General features: G+C 40.2%; 2 protein-coding genes across 2 annotated transcripts in view; both read right to left on the reverse strand.

The window, feature by feature from the left end:
• Window positions 1-408, reverse strand: part of ADAM17 (ADAM metallopeptidase domain 17) — a 38,206-nt gene extending 37,798 nt beyond the window's left edge. Inside the window, exon 1 of the mRNA XM_032213472.1 lies at window positions 160-408. Within this exon, the coding sequence (XP_032069363.1) occupies window positions 160-286 (127 nt within the window). The 5' untranslated portion in view covers window positions 287-408. The remainder of the gene's footprint in view (window positions 1-159) is intronic.
• A 7,392-nt stretch (window positions 409-7,800) lies between these two features.
• Window positions 7,801-20,195, reverse strand: YWHAQ (tyrosine 3-monooxygenase/tryptophan 5-monooxygenase activation protein theta). The gene is made up of 6 exons (XM_032214435.1): window positions 20,047-20,195; window positions 18,175-18,550; window positions 9,937-10,060; window positions 9,608-9,768; window positions 8,801-8,896; window positions 7,801-8,341 (listed from the first exon to the last, which is right to left on the reverse strand). The coding sequence occupies exons 2-6, from the start codon at window positions 18,466-18,468 to the stop codon at window positions 8,282-8,284; spliced, it is 735 nt and encodes a 244-aa protein (XP_032070326.1). The 5' UTR covers window positions 18,469-18,550; window positions 20,047-20,195; the 3' UTR covers window positions 7,801-8,281.
• Between the last annotated feature and the right edge of the window lie 764 nt (window positions 20,196-20,959).

The raw sequence follows: 20,959 nt of genomic DNA on the forward strand, positions 1-20,959 counted from the left end.
CCCCAACAGATGAGGGCTTCAATCCCGGAGGAAGCCTCCCGGAGACCCCGGTCGCATCCAGCCGAGGACTCGTCCCGGTTTGCGGCCGTCCCCCGAGGGAACCAAAACAGCCCGAGCCGAGAGGGAAAGATTCCTCGGGCTTCTGTCCTCGGGACTCACCGAATCGCGGCTCCCGGTGCCCGCCGCGGGGTCGCTGGGCGGAAACCCCGAGCAGCAGCAGTAGCAGCAAAGCGAGAAGCAGAAGCAGCAATAGCAGCCGCCGACCGGAGCGGGACTGAGGCGGCATGCTCCCCGGGCGGCGGCGGCGGCGGCGGCAAAATCCCTTCTATTCCTCCCTTCACATCAGCCGCCCGTCCAACCTTCCTCCTCCGGCCCCAGGGCGGCTCTCTCTCTCTCTCTCCCCCTCACGCGGAAGCCGAGCCGGCCTCGCGCGGAGCATGATGGGACGGCACCGCGGCCGCCATCTTGTTCCGCTCGGGAAGGGGAGGGGAGGGAGGGAGAGAGAGAGAGAATGAGAGAGAATGAGAATGAGAGAGAGAATGAGAAAGAAAGGAGAGAATGAGAGAGAGAATGAGAGGAGAGAGAAAATGAGAAAGAGAGAGGAGAGAAAGAGAATGAGGAGAGAGGAGAATGAGAGGAGAGAGAGAATGAGAAAGAAAGAGAGGAGAGAAAGAGAATGAGAGAGAGAATGAGAGGAGAGAGAGAGGAGAGAGAATGAGAAAGAAAGAGAGGAAAGAAAGAGAATGAGAGAGAGAATGAGAGGAGAGAGAGAATGAGAGGAGAGGAGAATTTTTTAGGAGAATGAGAGGAGAGAGAGAATGAGAGAGAGAATGAGAAAGAAAGGAGAGAATGAGAAAGAGAGGAGAGAATGAGAGAGAGAATGAGAAAGAAAGGAGAGAATGAGAATGAGAGAGAGAATGAGAGGAGAGAGAAAATGAGAAAGAGAGAGGAGAGAAAGAGAATGAGAGAGAAAGAGAATGAGAGGAGAGAGAGAATGAGAAAGAAAGAGAGGAGAGAATGAGAATGAGAGAGAGAATGAGAAAGAAAGGAGAGAATGAGAATGAGAGAGAGAATGAGAGGAGAGAGAAAATGAGAAAGAGAGAGGAGAGAAAGAGAATGAGAGAGAAAGAGAATGAGAGGAGAGAGAAAATGAGAAAGAGAGGAGAGAAAGAGAATGAGAGAGAATGAGAATGAGAGAGAGAATGAGAAAGAAAGGAGAGAATGAGAATGAGAGAGAGAATGAGAGGAGAGAGAAAATGAGAAAGAGAGGAGAGAAAGAATGAGAAAGAAAGAGAGGAGAGAAAGAGAATGAGAGAGAGAATGAGAGGAGAGAGAGAGGAGAGAGAATGAGAAAGAAAGAGAGGAAAGAAAGAGAATGAGAGAGAGAATGAGAGGAGAGAGAGAATGAGAGGAGAGAGGAGAATTTTTTAGGAGAATGAGAGGAGAGAGAGAATGAGAAAGAGAGGAGAGAATGAGAGAGAGAATGAGAAAGAAAGGAGAGAATGAGAATGAGAGAGAGAATGAGGAGAGAGAAAATGAGAAAGAGAGAGGAGAGAAAGAGAATGAGAGAGAAAGAGAATGAGAGGAGAGAGAGAATGAGAAAGAAAGAGAGGAGAGAATGAGAATGAGAGAGAGAATGAGAAAGAAAGGAGAGAATGAGAATGAGAGAGAGAATGAGAGGAGAGAGAAAATGAGAAAGAGAGAGGAGAGAAAGAGAATGAGAGAGAAAGAGAATGAGAGGAGAGAGAAAATGAGAAAGAGAGGAGAGAAAGAGAATGAGAGAGAATGAGAATGAGAGAGAGAATGAGAAAGAAAGGAGAGAATGAGAATGAGAGAGAGAATGAAGAGAGAGAAAATGAGAAAGAGAGGAGAGAAAGAAGGAGAAAGAAAGAGAGGAGAGAAAGAGAATGAGAGAGAGAATGAGAGGAGAGAGAGAGGAGAGAGAATGAGAAAGAAAGAGAGGAAAGAAAGAGAATGAGAGAGAGAATGAGAGGAGAGAGAGAATGAGAGGAGAGAGAGAATGAGAGGAGAGAGGAGAATTTTTTAGGAGAATGAGAGGAGAGAGAGAATGAGAAAGAGAGGAGAGAATGAGAGAGAGAATGAGAAAGAAAGGAGAGAATGAGAATGAGAGAGAGAATGAGAGGAGAGAGAAAATGAGAAAGAGAGAGGAGAGAAAGAGAATGAGAGAGAAAGAGAATGAAGGAGAGAGAGAAAGAAAGAGAATGAGAGAGAATGAGAATGAGAGAGAATGAGAAAGAAAGGAGAGAATGAGAATGAGAGAGAGAATGAGAGGAGAGAGAAAATGAGAAAGAGAGGAGAGAAAGAATGAGAAAGAAAGAGAGGAGAGAAAGAGAATGAGAGAGAGAATGAGAGGAGAGAGAGAGGAGAGAGAATGAGAAAGAAAGAGAGGAAAGAAAGAGAATGAGAGAGAGAATGAGAGGAGAGAGAGAATGAGAGGAGAGAGGAGAATTTTTTAGGAGAATGAGAGGAGAGAGAGAATGAGAAAGAGAGGAGAGAATAAGAGAGAGAATGAGAAAGAAAGAGGAGAGAAAGAATGAGAGAGAATGAGAGAAGAGAGGAGGATGAGAGAATGAAAGAGAGAATGAGAGGAGAGAGAGAGAATAAGAGAGAGAATGGGAGAGAGAATGAGAAAGAAAGAGAGGAGAGTTAGCGAGGGAGAAAAAAATAGAAGCAAGATAGAAAAAAATAGAAGCGGCTCCGTTTTGGCTTCGCTCCTGCTTATTAAGCAGCCCCCCCCCCCCTCGAAGTAAAACAGGGGGAGCCACCAGCGACAGTTAGCTCTGGTCTCTGGGGAATAAAGTGTAGGAAGTTTATCCCCCCCCCCCCAGCCCTCTCCCAGAAAAAATGAAATATCCTAGGAAATATTGAAAAGGCAGAATATTTCTCTAGAGGTGAAAAGAAAGAAACTGTTTTAAAAGGCAGAATAGCTGCCTGCAGCTTCCTGCCCATCCCCACTTTGTCAATGGGCCATTAAGAAGGCCAAGCCAGTCCACTTTACATAATAAGACCTCTCCACTTCATCTCCAGGGGGATGGGATTAAAGCGTGATAATATTGGCCCTTTACTCAACTGACCACATGGCATCTGAGAACTCAACCAAACCTTGATTCAAAACACAGCCTAGAGAGTTGCCCCTGCATGGCCTAAATTTTGTGTGTGTGTATTTTACCTGTTTGTTAATAAAAATCTTTTTTTTAAAAGGAATAAATGCTTTAAAAAAAAAAAAACTTTCTGCTGGGGCTCCTGTGCCATTTACTCAACGCTTGGCAGGTGGAGGTTTCCTACGGGTGTGTTAGCTCGTTCGGCAGCAGCCCGCCCAGCTTGGCTGAAAGGCGGGCAATTAAGTCGGCCCGTCCCTGATTGTCGCAGGTAATCCTCGACTTACGACCACAGTGCGGCCCAAAATTGAGACGTTGGTTGAGTTTCTTCCCCCACCCCTTTTACGACCTCTATTGCCACAGTGTAGCAACGGCAGTTGGTAATAGTATTAAAGCCGGCCATTAAATGAATCTGGCTTCCCCGTTGACTTTGCTTGTCAGGTCACAAAAGGGGGTGGTGGTGTCGCATGACCCTGGGGCACAGCCACGGTCGTAAATATGAACCAATGGCGAAGCGTCTTTTGAGTTTTGATCACACGGTCATGGGGATGCTTGCAAAGGTCGTAACTGAGGAAAACGGTCGTAAGCCACGTTTTTCAGGGCCACTGTTACTTGGAACGGTCGCTAAGTGAATTATTGTAAGACGAGGGCTACCGGTACAAGGAGAGCTTGTTCCATTTGGCCTGGTTGATTGTCTCTTTTACATAACTCTCTATATCAGTGTTTCTCAACCTTGGTAACTTGAAGATGTCCGGACTTCAACTCCCAGAATTCCCCAGCCAGCATTCGCGGGAATTCTGGGAGTTGAAGTCAGGACATCTTCAAGTTGCCAAGGTTGAGAACACTGCTCTATATATAGATAGATGTTACTGTCTATGTGTTTATCGATGGCTTATGTGTCAGAGTACCAGGCTTCTAGAAATCCCCTGGCATTTTTTTTGACTTGAATTATCGAGTTTTCCCAATGGAAACTATGGATAAATGTCTGTATGTTGCAAAATTAAAGAATGTTCATTATGTCTTCTGACTGCTACTTGGTGCTCATGGATGCATTCTGCCAGTCTTCCGCCTATTTCTCCTACATGCTGGTGATTGCAATCCTTACACTGCATCTTATAGAATGATGATTCCTTTTTTTCTTCTTCTGGGTCGCTGGGTCTTTTGGTTTGCTTGGGATGTTTTGAAGGGCTATAGGTGGCTTGTGTGCTACGCTGATTCCACGTGCTTGTAGTGTTTCTGAATGTATGGCAGGAAGTTGAATAAAAGTGGCAATCATAGCAATAGCAATAGCAATTAGACTTATATACCGCTTCATAGGGCTTTCAGCCCTCTCTAAGCGGTTTACAGAGTCAGCATATTGCCCCCAACAACAATCCGGGTCCTCATTTTACCCACCTCGGAAGGATGGAAGGCTGGGTCAACCCTGAGCCGGTGAGATTTGAACAGCCGAACTGCAGTCAGCTGAAGTAGCCTGCAGTGCTGCATTTAACCACTGCGCCACCTTGGGCTCTCATTACATCATTAATGTATAGCGTTCCAAATCTAATTACAAAGGAGTTACAAGCAAAAACAGCAGGCTTAAAAGGTTCAAAGTCACTATCAGTATTGCATTTTAGGGAACAGGTTCAAGGACTAGAATCCTTATTCCGTACCAGAATACTGAAGTATCAGAATACAGGAAATAGCAATCATGAAGCAGATATGAAGCCTCCAACCTGGGCTAGCATTTTGCAAAAGGAATCTGTTGTACTAGGAATTTTTGGTGTAAATTGATTTAATGGAGAGCAGAGGTTAGAGAAAAAATAATCTTGACTTCAATTATTTCTTAGTATGTCAGAATAATCTGGCCTGGAATAACGTGGCATTTTAAGGGCTGCGGTACAGCTAGTCCTTGACTTACAACAGTTCACTGAGTGACCATTCAGTTATAAACAGCACTGAAAAAAAGTGATTTACGGTCATTTTTCACACTTACCACCATTGCAGCATCTCTATGGTCACATAATTAAATCCAGATGCTTGACAACATGGTTCTTATTTACGATGGCTATAGTATCCAGGGATCACGTGATCAACTTTTGCAAGCTTCCGACAAGTAGTGATTGGGGAGATTCACTTTAACATCCGTGTTACTGATTTAACAACTGCACTATTTCAACTTAAGAAATTGGGCAAGTAAGGTTGGAAAGGGAGGAAAAACCCACTTAACAAATTTCTCTGTCAACAACATAAATTCTGGGCTCAACTGTAGTCATTGTAGAACTACCAGTACTTGTACTGTACTTATGTGCCCCACTTCTATTTATAAAGGTAACTAAGCAAATAGATCTACTTCTAATTTGTATCGTAAAGTTTAAAATCGTATTTCACTACCAATAATATTTGCCCCTTAAATATGATCCATCGTTTTGCTATATCCAACCCAACGTTCAATGAAATACTCCCCAGAGTTCAAGTGGCTTCTTTAATTTGGAGAAAAGGGGAGATACGAGTACTCAATTTTAAAGAGATAAAAAAATCTTATGAGACAGGCTACATATAGTATTAGTGACAGTAGGATTCCTTAACAAACTTTTGCTAGTAATCTCATAATTGAAGTCCTTTTGGCTTTTAGCCGAGATGGCTAAAATATCGGCATATCTTAAAGATCACTCAAATGAGAGATATAAACGAGACTGAAAAATGGATTGACTATATACAAAATAAATATGGGACCAAGAAATTCCAGTTAGCCTATGCTTAAGATCAGAAATGATTTAAATTGTTTAAAGTTAGTTCAGCAAGAAGAAGCTAAGGTCAATGTAGAATGTCATTAATTTTCTTTATTTCTTTTTTCTCAATAGATTTTAGACTGTTGTTGTTAAAAATCCATACCGTGTACGGGGTTCTGGGAAGTTGGGGGGGGAAAGGAGGAGGGGGTTGGGGTAGAGGGAGGGAGGGGCCTACAAAAAAAATTGTACTTCAATGTTTTAATGATTGACGAATGATGAAATCATTGTGTTTTTTAAAGAAATAAAACCTTTTACAATAATGAAGTCCTTTTGGCTTTACCTGATTAAGAGAATTGTTCTGATTGATCTCCACCCCTGGCCTAACCAAACAAATGATGCTGTGGTCCTGCTGTCAGAATGCTTGAAGGCTGTAAAAGGTCTGGATGAGGAAGAACCTATCCATCCATGGCAAGGTGGACTGGCTAAGGGATTTGGACACACACAGCCCCAGGCGATACTGTTCTTTAACTCTGAATAAGCTATCCCCCCCCCTAAGGTCTGAGCTGATATGCAATGTGTAATTTGGGAGTTCTCATGGACTTATAGCTCCTGCTAGAGGAGGGGGTGGCATCCATGGGGGAGGGAGGCTTTCGCAGATTTGTCTACTGTGCCAATTGTACCTTTCTCTGGACCAGGGAGCCTTGCTCATGGTCACTCATGCCTTGGTCTCTTCCGGTTTGGATTACTGTAATGCCTTCTTCTGGACTGTCCAGAAGTCAACTGGTCCAGAAGGCAGCAGCCCGCAAGTAATGGAAAACCCTTGGTTTGCCCATTTAAGACCTCTGTTGTTTTGAACTGAGCTTCCAGATTTTTTTCCTAGGTTGCAATTTAAGGTGGTCTTCACCTTTAAAGCCCTATAAGGCACAGGGCCAGGTGATATGCAGGCATCTGTCCTGACAGGATCAGCATGTTCCTGATTTCTTCCCTTATATTGCTATCTGGTGGGAGCTAGCAAGCATGCTTTTTCCTGGTAGCCCCTGCCTTATGGAAGACTCTGCACCACTGACGTTAGGCCAGGCCTCTCCCCTCCAGGCCTTCTGGTTTTTCTTTTCCCAAGCGCTAAGGTAATGTTAGGGGACTGCACATCATAAGCTTCACTTGGTGTCAGGTTTTGTTTTAATGTGGCTTTGCATGCTTTTTCAACTTTCGTTTGGGAGCCATTCAGAACAGATTGCAACATGAATGGCTATAAAAATGTTTGAAATGAGCAACAGGGTAATGGAAAACAACAAATATTCCTAAGAACGTTCTCAAATATTGAGATTAACCAAGGTTGAGATCATTGAATTTAGGGACTGTTGAATTGTTTCGTCCCCAGAGTTTATGAAAAGAACATAGTATAGGTAATTTGTTTTTACTTTCAATTCAGCAGTCCAGCTTGTTAAATAAACAACTGTATTTTTTAGAGAAGCTGCATGCAAATGTTACAAAGCAACATTTTATGGTTTATAAAATGTAATTTTATTTAATGTTATTTTGTTACATAGGGCATTAACATTTTCACAAGGCTTTTTTGGGACTACAATCAATGATTAGCAACACACAATAGTGGTCCATCTACCTACAGAACAAATCACTGGACGAACTTGACACCTTCATACATGTGCACAAATCTGCATGGAAAAGTTTTATACTTGGACATGTGACCACTTCCCCCATTCCAGTGTTAAGAAATGACATGCAATTTAGTCTGCCAAAAAGGCACTCCCTGTTTTCTGGCAGTAACATGCTGCTTCTAAGACATAATCAAGTGAATACCAGAACTACAAAGGCAGGTGTGATATTTTATTGGGAGGGGAGCAATTGGACAGCAGCAACTGAAGAGTAAGAAGAGTCCCTGTATTTAAACACTCAATAGCTCCTGCTGTACACATATGTAGGAAGCCACACTACTATGCTTTCTATGTAGCCCAATATTCCCATATCCTACAGAAAGGAATTAACAATAGCATGTAAAAATCAAACCAAGTAACCCCTGAATAAGAAGGGAATGTGAAGAATTGTACTGCACAAAACTCTTTAGTTGCATTACTCAAACGTGTGTGTCTTTTTTGTAATACCAAAACAATTGCTTGAAGGACCTGGTTCAGATTCTTTAAAAAAATACCAAATAACTTTAGTCTGCTACTTAAGTGTTTGGAAATTATTTGTTTATATGAAATTTAAGCCAGTATTAATACTTTTCTACAGCAGTAACCGCACACCAGGAAGGCCAAGACAAACACAATCAAGGAATGGATTTTTTCCCAAAGCTGCAGTGTGAAAAGACTATAAATTGATTTCCATACATATGGATGGGTTCTCTTTGCTATAGGAAATCCAAGTGGAGCTATAAGGAATGAGACGTGTAAAAAGATTTCTTGAGGAGGAGAATGACACTCCAGGTGCAGCTTAATTTTCTGCACCTTCCGCAGCATCACATTCTTCTCCTGCGCTGTCTGATGTCCATAACTAGAAAGACAAAACAACCAGACTGAAGTACAGCACATTCAGTTTAAACATACACTCATTCTACCTTTCAGCCTTGAATAGCTACTGGAACAATCTGACTCCTTCCTTTCCCCTCCCCACATATATTGAAATCTTCTAAATGTCAAATAAGTAATGGCAAAGATAACTGGCTCTTTAAATGATGAATTCATACTCCTTTAAATAGTTTTACCTGCATCATGTGAAACTGTTAACATTACTTGTATAATATATGTCTTATATTGAACATTTCTATTTAAGTTTAGCCAAGGAAAATAGAAAGACAATATCAAGAATGTATGTCTACTTTTATTCCTATAACCAACAGCCTTGGCTTGCAACTATTATTCCTAAAGGTATTTCCCAAAGATTCACAATAAAGAATTGCAAACTTAGATTTTAAACACAGTTATTCTAAGAAAATAAAAAGGCGTAGCTTACTGTGAGGTTGTCTCTAAGCAACTGCATGATGAGTGTGCTATCTTTGTATGAGTCTTCATTCAGTGTATCAAGTTCAGCAATGGCTTCATCAAAAGCCTGTAAGAGACATAAAAACCAACCTTAACTCATTTCAAGAAGATCTTCCCAAAGTAAACATTCAGTTAGAAAGCTACATAAGCTTTCTTCATATGTGTATCTTATTTCTTTAATAAAAACTGCTCTGAATATTTAGGAACTAATAATTATTAATACAAAACCTGTTTGATGAAGCTTTCAAGCAAAAAAAAAAGGGGGGGGGAATAGTTAGCCACAATGTTTTCATCTAGACTTTAGACATACTTTAGATAACAAGGCAAAAGAGAGCAATCAGCCCTAAACACTGTTCCCTCCAATTAAGTTTCACTGTGATCAATGAAGGCAAAGATGCAACCTTATATAGAGGCAACTGCATCCTGAAATCACTAAGTGAAAAACTTTGAAGAATAATTAAGTGCCCTTTTGTACACTTCACCGTTAATCGGTCTCTGTTTTAGCACGTAACAGCAATCATGGGAAAAGATGCATTACTCTAGGCCAGTTTCTCAACCTTGGCAACTTGAAGATGTCCGGACTTCAACTCCCAGAATTCCCCAGCCAGCGAATGCTGGCTGGGGAATTCTGGGAGTTAAAGTCCAGACATCTTCAAGTTGTCAAGGTTGAGAAACACTGCTCTAGGCTATATTTTACAAGAACTATGTTCTCTACATGCAATTCTCATTTAAGAAAATAAGCAGACCGGGACTACAATGCACACACACAACAACTTACTGTCTTTGCCAATGTGCAGGCCAACTCTGGATTGTTGAGGATCTCATAAAACACTGAGAAGTTAAGCGCTAGACCCAAACGAATTGGATGTGTAGGTTGCATCTCTTTCTTGCTGATGTCAAATGCTTCTTGATAAGCTGCCTGTGAATTTTCTATTGTTTCTGTGAAGGAAAAGGAAAAATAAGTGAAAGCGGCCTAAAAAATGAGCTAGGACTACTATTATCCACAGAAGCAGGGCACATACATAATAATGCCCCTGCCTTTTATAGTGGGTTCATACACCTTTGTTCTAACTGAAAACTAGAGATTTAAATGAACACGGGACTCACGTTTCCTGTCGTCTCCACTTGCAACTTCTGCAAGATAACGGAAATAGTCTCCTTTCATCTTCAGATAAAAGACCTTGCTCTCTGGATTAGTTGCATTAGCTATTAAGTATTTGTCCAGCAGTTCCTATCACAATAAAAATGAACACAAACGTGACTATTTGGTCATGTATCACCTTGCCTGGATTCAGATAAAATTTTACCACCATAAAAGGGTATCACATTCAATTACACGATCACATTAAAAAACGTTTAAACTACTGTACTATGTTGTAACTGGGTACAGTTGCACTTTGGTTAACAAAAAGCCTTTAATAAAAGGAATGTTCCAGGGTTATCCTGCTAATTGTGCAATACTGTGTAAGATTACATTACTTTGCTTTCTAATTTAATTAATAAGTGACTCCCCTGCGTTCACAATACAAAAATAAGACTTTCTGAAGAATATTGCTAGAGTGACGATTATAAAGGTGGGTGGAACAGAGTTATTTTTCCAAAATTTCTCCCAGCATTGTTTTTTCTCCCTCCCTCTCTAAATGGCCAGAGAAGGATAGATCAGGCCAAAGCATCTAGTTCTGGGTAGGAAGAGAGCAAGCAGAACATAGTTGACTTAATTTGCAGGGGTAAAAGACAAAAATGGTAAAAACAGGCAAACTGAAATGCCAGGGATTTGAACATGAAAACTAATACAAGGTGGGCTTCCTTAAAATCAATACAAGTTATACATAAGCTAAAAATGAAATCCTGAAATTAAATAAGTAGGTACGGATAGTCCTCAACTTAAAACAGATGATTTAGTGACCATTCAAAGTTACAATGGCATTGAAAAATATGACATATGACTATTTTTCATGCCTGGCAATTGGTTCATATTTATGAACCAGGGTCATATCCTGGGGAAGCCAGATTCACTTAGCAACCACGTTACTAACTTATCAACTGCAGTCATTGACTTAACTGTGGCAAGAAAAGTCGTAAAATGGGGCAAACTCACTTAACAAATGAAGTTTTGGGCTCAATTGTGGTCATAAGTCAAGAACTACTTGCGATGGTGGCATGGCTTGTATTCTTAGCCAATCTATTCTGAAAACTCACCTTCGAGCTTACAAAGGAGTCTTCAAAAAACTAACATTTTTTTAAAAAGCATCATCTTTTGATAATTACTCTAAAGTTTGATGTTAAATGAAAATTTTGGGTCAACTGAAGCAGATTGTCCAATAAAAAAACTATTTTGCAACAAAGATTCTTGAACAGCAATAGGTGGTTCTTTATGATGGTTTGCAAAGTCATTTGAACGTTATATAATATCATTTTGTACATGTTTATATGCTGTTCTAATCTGTAAGACTCCAAGCCTGAAAAACAATATATTGTGTGTGATAACTTGTATTCATGTAGTGGGAAGCTGTAGAATCCCTTCTCAGCTGAATATGCAAAAGAGATGAAAGATATATAATACCTAGTTTTTTCCCCCGCTGGTAAAATGAAACTTCTCTCAGAATTTTTATCTTCACTTTTCTAATTTTGACTTAAATCATTCTATATAGTGCAGCGCATCATGCTGTTCAATGCAAAAGTTATGTGCAGATCTTTCCAGGCAAGAAAGTACAGAAGAGTAGCCAGTTTATTTTGCAATGTTCCAGGTCTTTTCCATTTTGTGTAATGATTTCTCTCAACATTCAGCGATTACTTTGAACTTTTCTATAGTTTCATACATTCGGTTTAAACGTCTTAAATTTAGCTATCTGGGAAGCCTTATACCATTCCCTTTATTAAATTCTTTTGAACTGAAAATTCATACAAATCTGATTTACAATGAAGTATTTCTGCCAACATTGTGCATTCTGAAACACTATGTTCAACTATGAAATGGTGGAGGGGGGAGAGGTGGTTAAATAATATTGGTTAACCCCCTATGTTGCTCTCATTGCAGGATTCAATCATCGGATGGGGGTGGGAGGAAGGTTGGCTGTCAGACCTGGAAGCCACATTAGGCCACTGACCTTCAGGCCTGCCACATTTCGTGCTGTGGGAAAATGGGAGGGGGGATTATATGGAGTGGGTAGAGATATAGTCAAAATAACATTCCTTTCTCAGAGAGTCAAGGCCACACTGCCCTGCACCTGGAGGGGTGTGTGGGGAGTATCTCCAGTTAGAAAGGTGCATTGATTGGGCTATGTGATGGACCTGTGGGTGCATGGGTAGGGACTTGGACTTTCTTTCGGGTGGGGAAAATCTAGAAGCTTTCAGAATGTCTATTTGTGGATCTTCTCTTGATCCTTACACATATTTAACCATTATCTCCCATTTTCCTTTTAGTATCTCTATAACAGTAATTCATATAGCTGTAGCAGCAACTTATTCCCAGTAACCTGATATCTGAAACACTCTTGTAATCTAGCTACATGCTCCATTTTTTAAACAAAAAAAATAACCAGTTATAGAACTGGAAAGATCACCTTCGCTTATTTCCAATGTAAAGTCTAAAAATACCAATACATTCTGCTTGTCTTATCTCAATAACTTTGCAGGTTTGATCTGCCACCATTAAGAATTAAATCTCTTGGACTATGACTTGTCATTAAGTCTTTTAGGTAAGTAAAATACGTTGAAGAAAAAAAGTGAAATCTATCCTTCCCAAGTCATGCTCAGGAGCTGGTGATATAATCTCTAAGCATCAAATTTCATTACACTATTAGGAAATATGGGACATCGCAACCTTTTTTGTAAATTCATGAACAGTATGGGGTTGTCTTCATACTGATGAATGATTATTATTTTTATATAAGTTTCTATGCTGTTTAATTTTCGGTATGTACTTACTATACATATTAAAAATAGCTTCTACCCATAGGTTGTCAGATTTCTAAACACAATATAGCACCACAAACAGATTAATATGAATTTCACTGATGCCAGTGTAGTGTGAAATATGTTATACAAGGATATAAAATCATACACCAGAGTAATATACATGTTGCACAGAATATGACATACATATGGAAACGTATGGCTAGTTTTTTTCCTCTAACTACCTGTATATGAATTATTCTTTATATTTTTCATGTTGCCTTGTATTCTTGTATGGACTGCACCAGTAGAGCTAAACCAATTTCATTGTATACATGATGTACAGTGACAATAAAGGCTTTGAACTTTGAACTATGCCACATATTGTAATTCTATATACCTACTATAACCAGATTATTAGCATCATCCCTTGTTAATTGCTTAAAAATCTCACCCAAGATCTCAATAATTTTCTTCAGAAAACTCTCACAGATGAATCAAATTAAAAAAACAATAAGTACTCTAACAATTGAATTGTGCAATTTACTTTCAAATTTACTCCTTTGAAATAAAGAATATTGCAGCAAGACTTCCTTCCAGGTAAACAGATTCAGGAAGATGATTCAATATTTGGATTGCTGTGTATCTTCATCTAGAACAAACTATTCAGCATTCAAATTTTGTACTAGCCAATACTGCATTATGTACCATTTACACCATTTAATATTTTATTTTATTGATCAAGGGAGAACAAGGAACCTTGAAATGCTTGTGTAGCCCCTTCTTACTTCAAACAGCTACATAATTGAACCCTAAATTTCAAATGGCACAGATCACACATTGTCTTTTTTTTTTTTTTTTTACAAATAAAACATATTTGTAAGGCCAGGCTCCCCATAAGAAAGTCTCACTGACATATTCCAAGAAAGCAAGAAATGGAGATTCAATTAATTCATATCGTTATTTTGCAGAATCTTTAATGCACGCTAATTTATTTCAAGTTGAAGCCTGAAATATTATTGCTAAGACAAATCACTCATCAAATTAGAGCTAATGCCACTACTTTAAATGTCAAAATACCCATACACAGTGTTCTACATTACTTTCAACTGTATGTATACATTTAAGTAATGTAAGTGTATAGGCAGACAATGCAAAGAGGAAACATACAGATTAGTTTCAAATCGTGCAATGACCAAATTATAAATTCTGATATTGATAATACTTTGGGGGGATATAACCATGTTAGCACCGTGTTTCTGAATCTAAAAAGCAATTTAACAAATAAAACCAAAAACCTTCCCATACTCAAATCTAATTTTCACAACTAGATTCGTATGGGAAATATCACTGGATAATCAAGGTTGTTGCTTTTGGAGAGGGAAACATTTTTGCCTCCCAATACTTCATACAAATGTTAATAAAAGAATGTCTCCCCCTCCACTCAAGGGATTAAGTACTCAATGATTCAGCAATAATAACAACAATCTTTTTTATGATACTTGTTTTGTCTATTTTTATTGTTTTGTTTTGGGATAATAGGTGCATTGGCTGCTCAGAATTCATAATAAAATGAAGACACATATAATTCTAGGAAATGAAAACAATTTCAAAAATGCTAGTAAGAAAAAAAAGAACACATTGGCCTCTATGGCTCAAACCTTATAGAGCAGAGACAGGCAATTTAGTGCTTCCAGCTGCTTTGAACATTAACTCCCATGAGACCCAGTTAGCATATTCAAAAACAGAGAAGATTTGAGATAAAAGTATATTCATTACAACAAAATGTCTTGCTACGTTATTCAACTTAACTTTTTAGAGAGATCTATCCAAGGTTATTATAACTTACATACACAAAAAGTAGCAAAGACAATTTACTGGTAAATGTACTAGTCTGGAAAAAGAACATTCTGTTTTTCTCCCGAATGTTCCATGTATTCCCCAGAATTCACCACTCTGAGCATCAAGATTGGTTCATGCGATTCTCAAGTACATTACCCAGAATAGGGGGGAAAAAATAGTGTTCTGGATGGGTATAGGAGGGATCTAAATATAACTTGCCAGGGCATAACATACTATAGAAACTTTGTTTCTATCTGCTTCTATCTATTATGTCTTGTCTGTTACATGTATCTATCAAAATCTGGGATACAGCCCCAGAGTGCCTCCAAACATTAGACTATAAATTGTAAATTTGAATGTACAGAAAAAAGGAATAAAATAAATAGGAAATAATAGTCTGTATTCAACTTAATTTCAAATTAAATTGAATTTGGTTTTTTATCTAGCCTCACCAACTTGAATTTCAGTGCCTTGGACATTATACAAAGGCCAAAGTAAGTTTCAGTTTATAAAATACATGGTACTGCTATATTTCAAGTTCCAAGATTTTGTGAAGTTTTTTTTTTAAATTGAACTGGTTAAATTTATTTACCAGGTTGAGACAAACTATAAATGTGTTTATTATTCTGCAAGCACCAGAAATAAAAACTATTCCTCAGATGTAGATTGAAATTAAATTTATCTGAAACAATGCTGGACAAAGACAGTATTATATGATCTATTCTTTAAGTCCTGAAAATCAACACTGAAATCTCAGAATACAAGAAATAATATGAAAGACTGTGAGGAAGATAGATAAGCAAATACTGTCCTGCACTCCTACCTCCCCAGAAAAGCTTCAAAGATTTGATTGTTTTACAAATCATCTGCAAAGCTTGCTGTAAAATATTCCTTCTAGTCAGCCTGGCTCTTATCAAATGTTTCAACCCAAACACTTTAGCATTCTTTTGCAATACAAAATTTTAGCAAATGTCTAGCAATACTATAGTACTAACACGGGAATTATGCTTCAAAAATTCAACTCATATGTCCTACTACTGTTTTATTAAGTAACTAGGTCAGTGATGGCAAACCTTTTTGGCACGAGTGCCCAACTAGTACATGCTTGTGTGCAGAAGGCATGCACTGGAGCGCTGGAAACCCGAAGACCAGCTGGCCAGTGCGCATGCATGTGCCAGGATCCAGAAAAGCAGTTGCTGATGGCACGCCCACTTTCAGAGAGAGCTCTGCGGGCCACCTCGCCATCACTAGAACTAGGTTGTTTCAACCAAAATTCATTATGTATCAAAGAACAAGCATTCCCATGTGTATTGTATCTCAAAACTAAATATTTATTGGATCTGAGCATGATAAGCAAAGTTATCCATAATGGTTATAAGCTACAATTTCTTTTTTGGAATGGTTTTACAAATTAAATTTGTAGACAAATTTATAGACAAAATCCTTGTGTGTCCATTTCCTCTTGGCCAATAAAGAATTCAATTCTACTCGATTCTATTTCATTCCATCCATCCCATCCTCACTGTAAGATTCATTAATTTTGTTTAAATACATGAACATTTAAAACAGATTATATTGAACTGAATTATGTTACTTGATATGTTCTACAAACCTGAACAATCCTATATGACGTGTACAAAATGTGTTGCTAACTATAATTGTAATCTGTCATTAGGCAAAGATAGACTAAGTACATTAGTGTGAATGACTTCTTTTCTAAGGTTTAGACTTCCTAAGCAGTTTATACAAATCCAGCTAAGTAGTACTTAGCTGATCCTGACTGATTTAACCGGGTAAGTGGAATCAATTGGATAGAATTTAAATGGAAGACCATCAGGAAATTTCAGGATTTAAATCCCCATTATATATACACTACATAATGGGAATTTTAAAAGTATCCTAGAAGAAAACAGTGGCAAAACATTTGTGTCAGACTTTTATATTCCCCAAAATGATGTAATGATTAAAAATGTCAGATAAGCTAGTTATTTCAAGCTGGAAAAAAATAGAAACGTGCTTGTGTTAAATAAGTTAATGGCACATATCAGAGATGACTAAGGATTGGCTAGGATTCAGAAAGCTTCAACAGATACACCCAGGAGCAAGAACTTTCCCTGTGAACTTTTCATTTTCTTTCTAAAGCAGATTAAATACCATAATCAAACTATTTTTAAAATAAACTTATTTCTGAAATGTTCTCCTACATGGTGTGAAATGCTGGGATATTTTTTTGGGGGGAGTCATTTTGGAGCAAGTGTCAACAGCATGCATTTTTGTTGCTGCCACAAAATTACATGTGCATTACAAACAATATATGCTGAACAGGATCACAGAAGTACTTTTGCACATTTAAGGAGAAAAGCATTTGTGTTGACTGACTGAATTCTATCAATCAGACCACCAAGTTAGAAATTAGATACTTTAATGGAACTTACATGTCAATAAAATAAAAAAGAATAGAAATTGTCTTAACTGTAAACATATTCAACTGAAAATTTCAATAAACATAAAATGCAAAGTATTTTTCATCTGAAGCACCAAAAATATAGGTTAGCCCCTATGTTTTTGGACAAAGAATATCAACTTCCAAGAACCCTTTGACACTGTCACTAAAAACTAGTAGTACAATTTTTTTTTACCACATTGAGGTAGGAGCACAATTAAAAGGTAGCACAAACACAATAGATTTAATAGAATTTCAAGAACAAATCACACCCAAATTATGGGAAGTTTAGGTAAAACTGTTCGTCTCTCAAAAATATTCAGTTTGCCCAGGATTAACCAAAGCACTTACTACTTTATGTGTGGGTGTGCCTCCAAGTCAGTCTGTTAACTGTCCTGACAGGTCCATGTAATCTTCTTGGCAATATTTTTGGAAGTGGTTTGCCATTACCACTTTCCTAGGGCTGAGAAAAAGTGACTAGCCCAAAGTCACTCAGGCGGCTTCCATGCCTAAGACTAGACTACAACAAAATATTCTGGTTTTTAACCTGGCACTTTAATCCACTGCACCAAACTGGCTCTAGTTAATTGCTATACAAGCAGGTTAAAACTTATACACTATTTAAATATCTTAAAGTGATTTATCTGATTCATCTCTATTACAATTTATCAAAGTGCTTAGTTAGTCACAAATACACTAGCTACAGAATATCAAGTTATTTTTGGTCAGTTTGAGAAAGTATAAATCTTTTTTTTATCAGTTCTTTCTACTATGCTTAGCATTAATGTTTCCATATTCACTCAATTCTAGATATAAGAAATGTTATCTGCAAGAATAAAACAGCTGGTTCATTTTCAAATTTATCAAAAGAAACCCCTTTCTTTATTCTGCCACATATTATCAGGATCTTAATTGTGAATAGGATGACTTAAGTATAATTTAATCAATGCTTTTCCTACAGTAACTTTTCAGAATCGAAAGACTCCTCAGTGAAAACCTAGTTCTGTGTTTAACAGTACTTTGGTCATCAAATTCTTAGATTTATGCTACAATTTTTGAGTATCCCAGACAAATGCAATTCATTCTTCCACTAGACATCAGCCTCTAATCTAATTAAAATTTTATTCACAGAAAATTTGAAAACCAAACGACCATAGCCAACTCACCAAAACAGTAGTACAGATGGACTTAAGCTCGGATTCTACTTTCTCTCGATAATCCTTGACAAGTTGCATTTTCTTATCATTGCCATCCGTTTTCTGTTCAATGCTGGAGATCACCCGCCAAGCAGAGCGCCGCCCCCCAACGACATTCTTATAGGCTACGGAGAGAAGGTTGCGTTCCTCATTGGATAATTCAGCACCTTGCTCTGTCACTGCCTTCATGCAGGTTGCCATATCATCATAGCGCTCTGCCTGCTCAGCCAGCTTGGCTTTCTGGATCATCTCGGTCTTTTCCATGTTAAGACTGCAGTGGCCTGAGCGGTAAGGCAACTGATTCAGGAGGAAAGATGACCTGTATCGAAGTACGGTTGCTCAAAACCTGAAAAGATCAAAGAAACACCCTTAAGTCTGTGGGGTTTTTTTTTCCTTAGGGGAAAAAACAAAACCCTAATGTTAAGTACAATATACCCAACATGGATTAGAGAATAGAATAGATTTTTTTATTGGCCAAATGTGATTGGACGCACAAGGAATTTGTCATGTACATAAAAAGATAACATTAGATTTTTTTATTGGCCAAATGTGATTGGAGGCACAAGGAATTTGACATGTACATAAAAAGATAACATTATCAAGGATTTTAGAATTTAAAAAGTCAGACCCATAGAGGAAAGGCAATGGGTTTAATGAGACGAAGTAGGAAATAAACCACTTAAAATTTCCAGCTTGCAAACCACCCCAATCTATAGCAAGGGGGAAAAAAATGCCTTTGGTCTACCAGAAAATAACAGAGAGACAAAAGCAAAAAAAAATAAAATAACGATTGTTTGCTTCCCCCTATTCCAAAGATAATGAGGGTCGTGTGAACGAGAAACCAGAAATGGTAGTCAGAAATAAAAGACTCCTTATAGTTTGACACACTCAAACTACCTGCAAATTCTTCCCCACAAGGTTCCTTCACTCTCCCGACCACCAAATTCCTAAATAAGCCTTTATAGTGTCGTTTTATGGGGAAACGTCCAGAGGGAAACCCCGAATAAGCGCGATTTAAGGACTCTAAAGCCGGGGAAGGGAGCAGCAGGATCGCCCGGGCGACGATCTAATAAGTCGGAGGAACGAAGGAGGAACGGGGCGGTTCGGGCTCTGGAGCCGAGGAGAGATTACGGAACCGCTCGGCAGACTGGCACCCTCCCTCCCTCCTCCAGACGATCTTTTCAAGGCTGCAAATACTCCGATCCAGCCCCCGCCACCCAGCGGTAGGTGCCGCCGCCGCCCGCGAGGTGAAGCGGCCATAAAAATATATATATATATATCCAAGAGTCCCCGAGGGCGCCAGCTTGGCGAAGGCCGAGATACCGAATAGCCCGGAGGAGGAGAACGGGGAGGGGATTGGGGGGGGGGGAGAGGCGGAAGCCAAGGGCACAAAAGGCTCCTCGGAAAGCGTAGGGCCGTAAAGGCCGGCAGGGAAGGAAAAAAACGTGGTGGGGAAGGAAAGGAACCCGTCTTTTTTCCTCCCCCGGGAAGGCAGCGGGTCGGGAAGGGCCTTTGTCCCCCCCTCAGAAGAGGCCAAGCCCGAGGCGGTGAGGTAAAAAGGGCGCGTCACCTTCCCCCATGCCGTCCCTTCTCCCGCCCGCCCCACGGAAAAAACCGCCGATACGAAATGGCGGCGTCTCCCCCCCCCCCCCGCTCTCTCTCTCTCTCTCCTTCTCCCGGCTGCCTGGCTTGCCCTCCCCGGGCCCCGCGCCGCCCTCCACAAAATGGACGACGCGGCAGAGATTTCGCGAAAGCAGGAAAGGCGCCTCTGAGGCGAGGACGTTCCCCGCTCTTCCCCCCGGGCCCGAGCCTCCCCACACCCCCCGCTTCCCTTCCCCTCACCTCGCTCTCCGCTGAAGCGCTAGGCCGGCCGGCTGGCGCCCTGCTTGGGTCGGGCTTGCGCTCGCTGAACGCTCCGGGGCCGCGCTGGTGGTGGCGAGGCGGGGAAGGAAGAGGAAGAGAAGGGAAGAGAAGAAGAGGGGGAAAAAAAAAAAAGGGCAGCTCCGTTTTTCAGGCGAGAGAAGCAAGCGCTGACTAGAAGGGCGTTGGCACAAAGCGAGCCCTCTCCCCTGCTAGGCCCCGCGCTCGCGCGGCTTTGCGCCTATCAGAGGGCGCCCCGGGGCTCTCGGCTCCGCCTCCCGCGTCCGCGAGGCCAATCGGGCGTCCCGGAGCGCCGCCGCGAAGGCGGGCGGAAGGAGGGCACAAGTTCGGTTGGCCCGTGGGCCGCCGCAGCTAAAAGGCACGGGGTTTCCTCCAATTAGATCCAGGGTGAGGTGACGTCACCGTCGCCATGGAAATGCTGCTACAGCCACTCCCCCCTTTTTCGCCCCGCCCATCTCTTCCCCCCCCCCTTCTCTCTCTCTCTCTCACACACACGTTCGCGCCTCCAGACGGTGCGGAAGCCGAGCGAGCGCGCGAGCGGGGTCGGTCTCGTGCTGCTGCGGTGCTCGATCCCGACCGCTCGGCGTCTTCTGCAGGGAGATCGGTTGCGGGGTTGATGGGCTCCTCCCAAGCGAGCCATAGAGAAGGGATCCGAGTTGCAGGCTTTTAGATAGAGATAGATAGATAGATAGATAGATAGATAGATAGATAGATAGATAGATAGATAGATAGATAGATATAGATAGATAGATGATGATAGATAGATGATAGATAGATAGATATAGATAGATAGATAGATGATTGATTGATAGATGATTGATAGATGATTGATAGATGATAGATAGATGATAGATGGATAGATTGATAGATAGAT

Source organism: Thamnophis elegans, chromosome 3 (assembly GCF_009769535.1).
Source record: "Thamnophis elegans isolate rThaEle1 chromosome 3, rThaEle1.pri, whole genome shotgun sequence".
Classification (NCBI taxonomy): domain Eukaryota; kingdom Metazoa; phylum Chordata; class Lepidosauria; order Squamata; family Colubridae; genus Thamnophis; species Thamnophis elegans.

Bases quoted from the DNA above. Each gene is read 5' to 3' on its own strand.
- YWHAQ (XM_032214435.1), bottom strand. From the start codon at position 18,468: ATGGAAAAGACCGAGATGATCCAGAAAGCCAAGCTGGCTGAGCAGGCA. The intron at 9,769-9,936 runs GTGAGTCCCGTG...TTTCCTTCACAG, and splicing joins AAGTGGAGACGACAGGAAAC to AAACAATAGAAAATTCACAG. The intron at 8,897-9,607 runs GTAAGTTGTTGT...TGTCTCTTACAG, and splicing joins CCTGCACATTGGCAAAGACA to GCTTTTGATGAAGCCATTGC.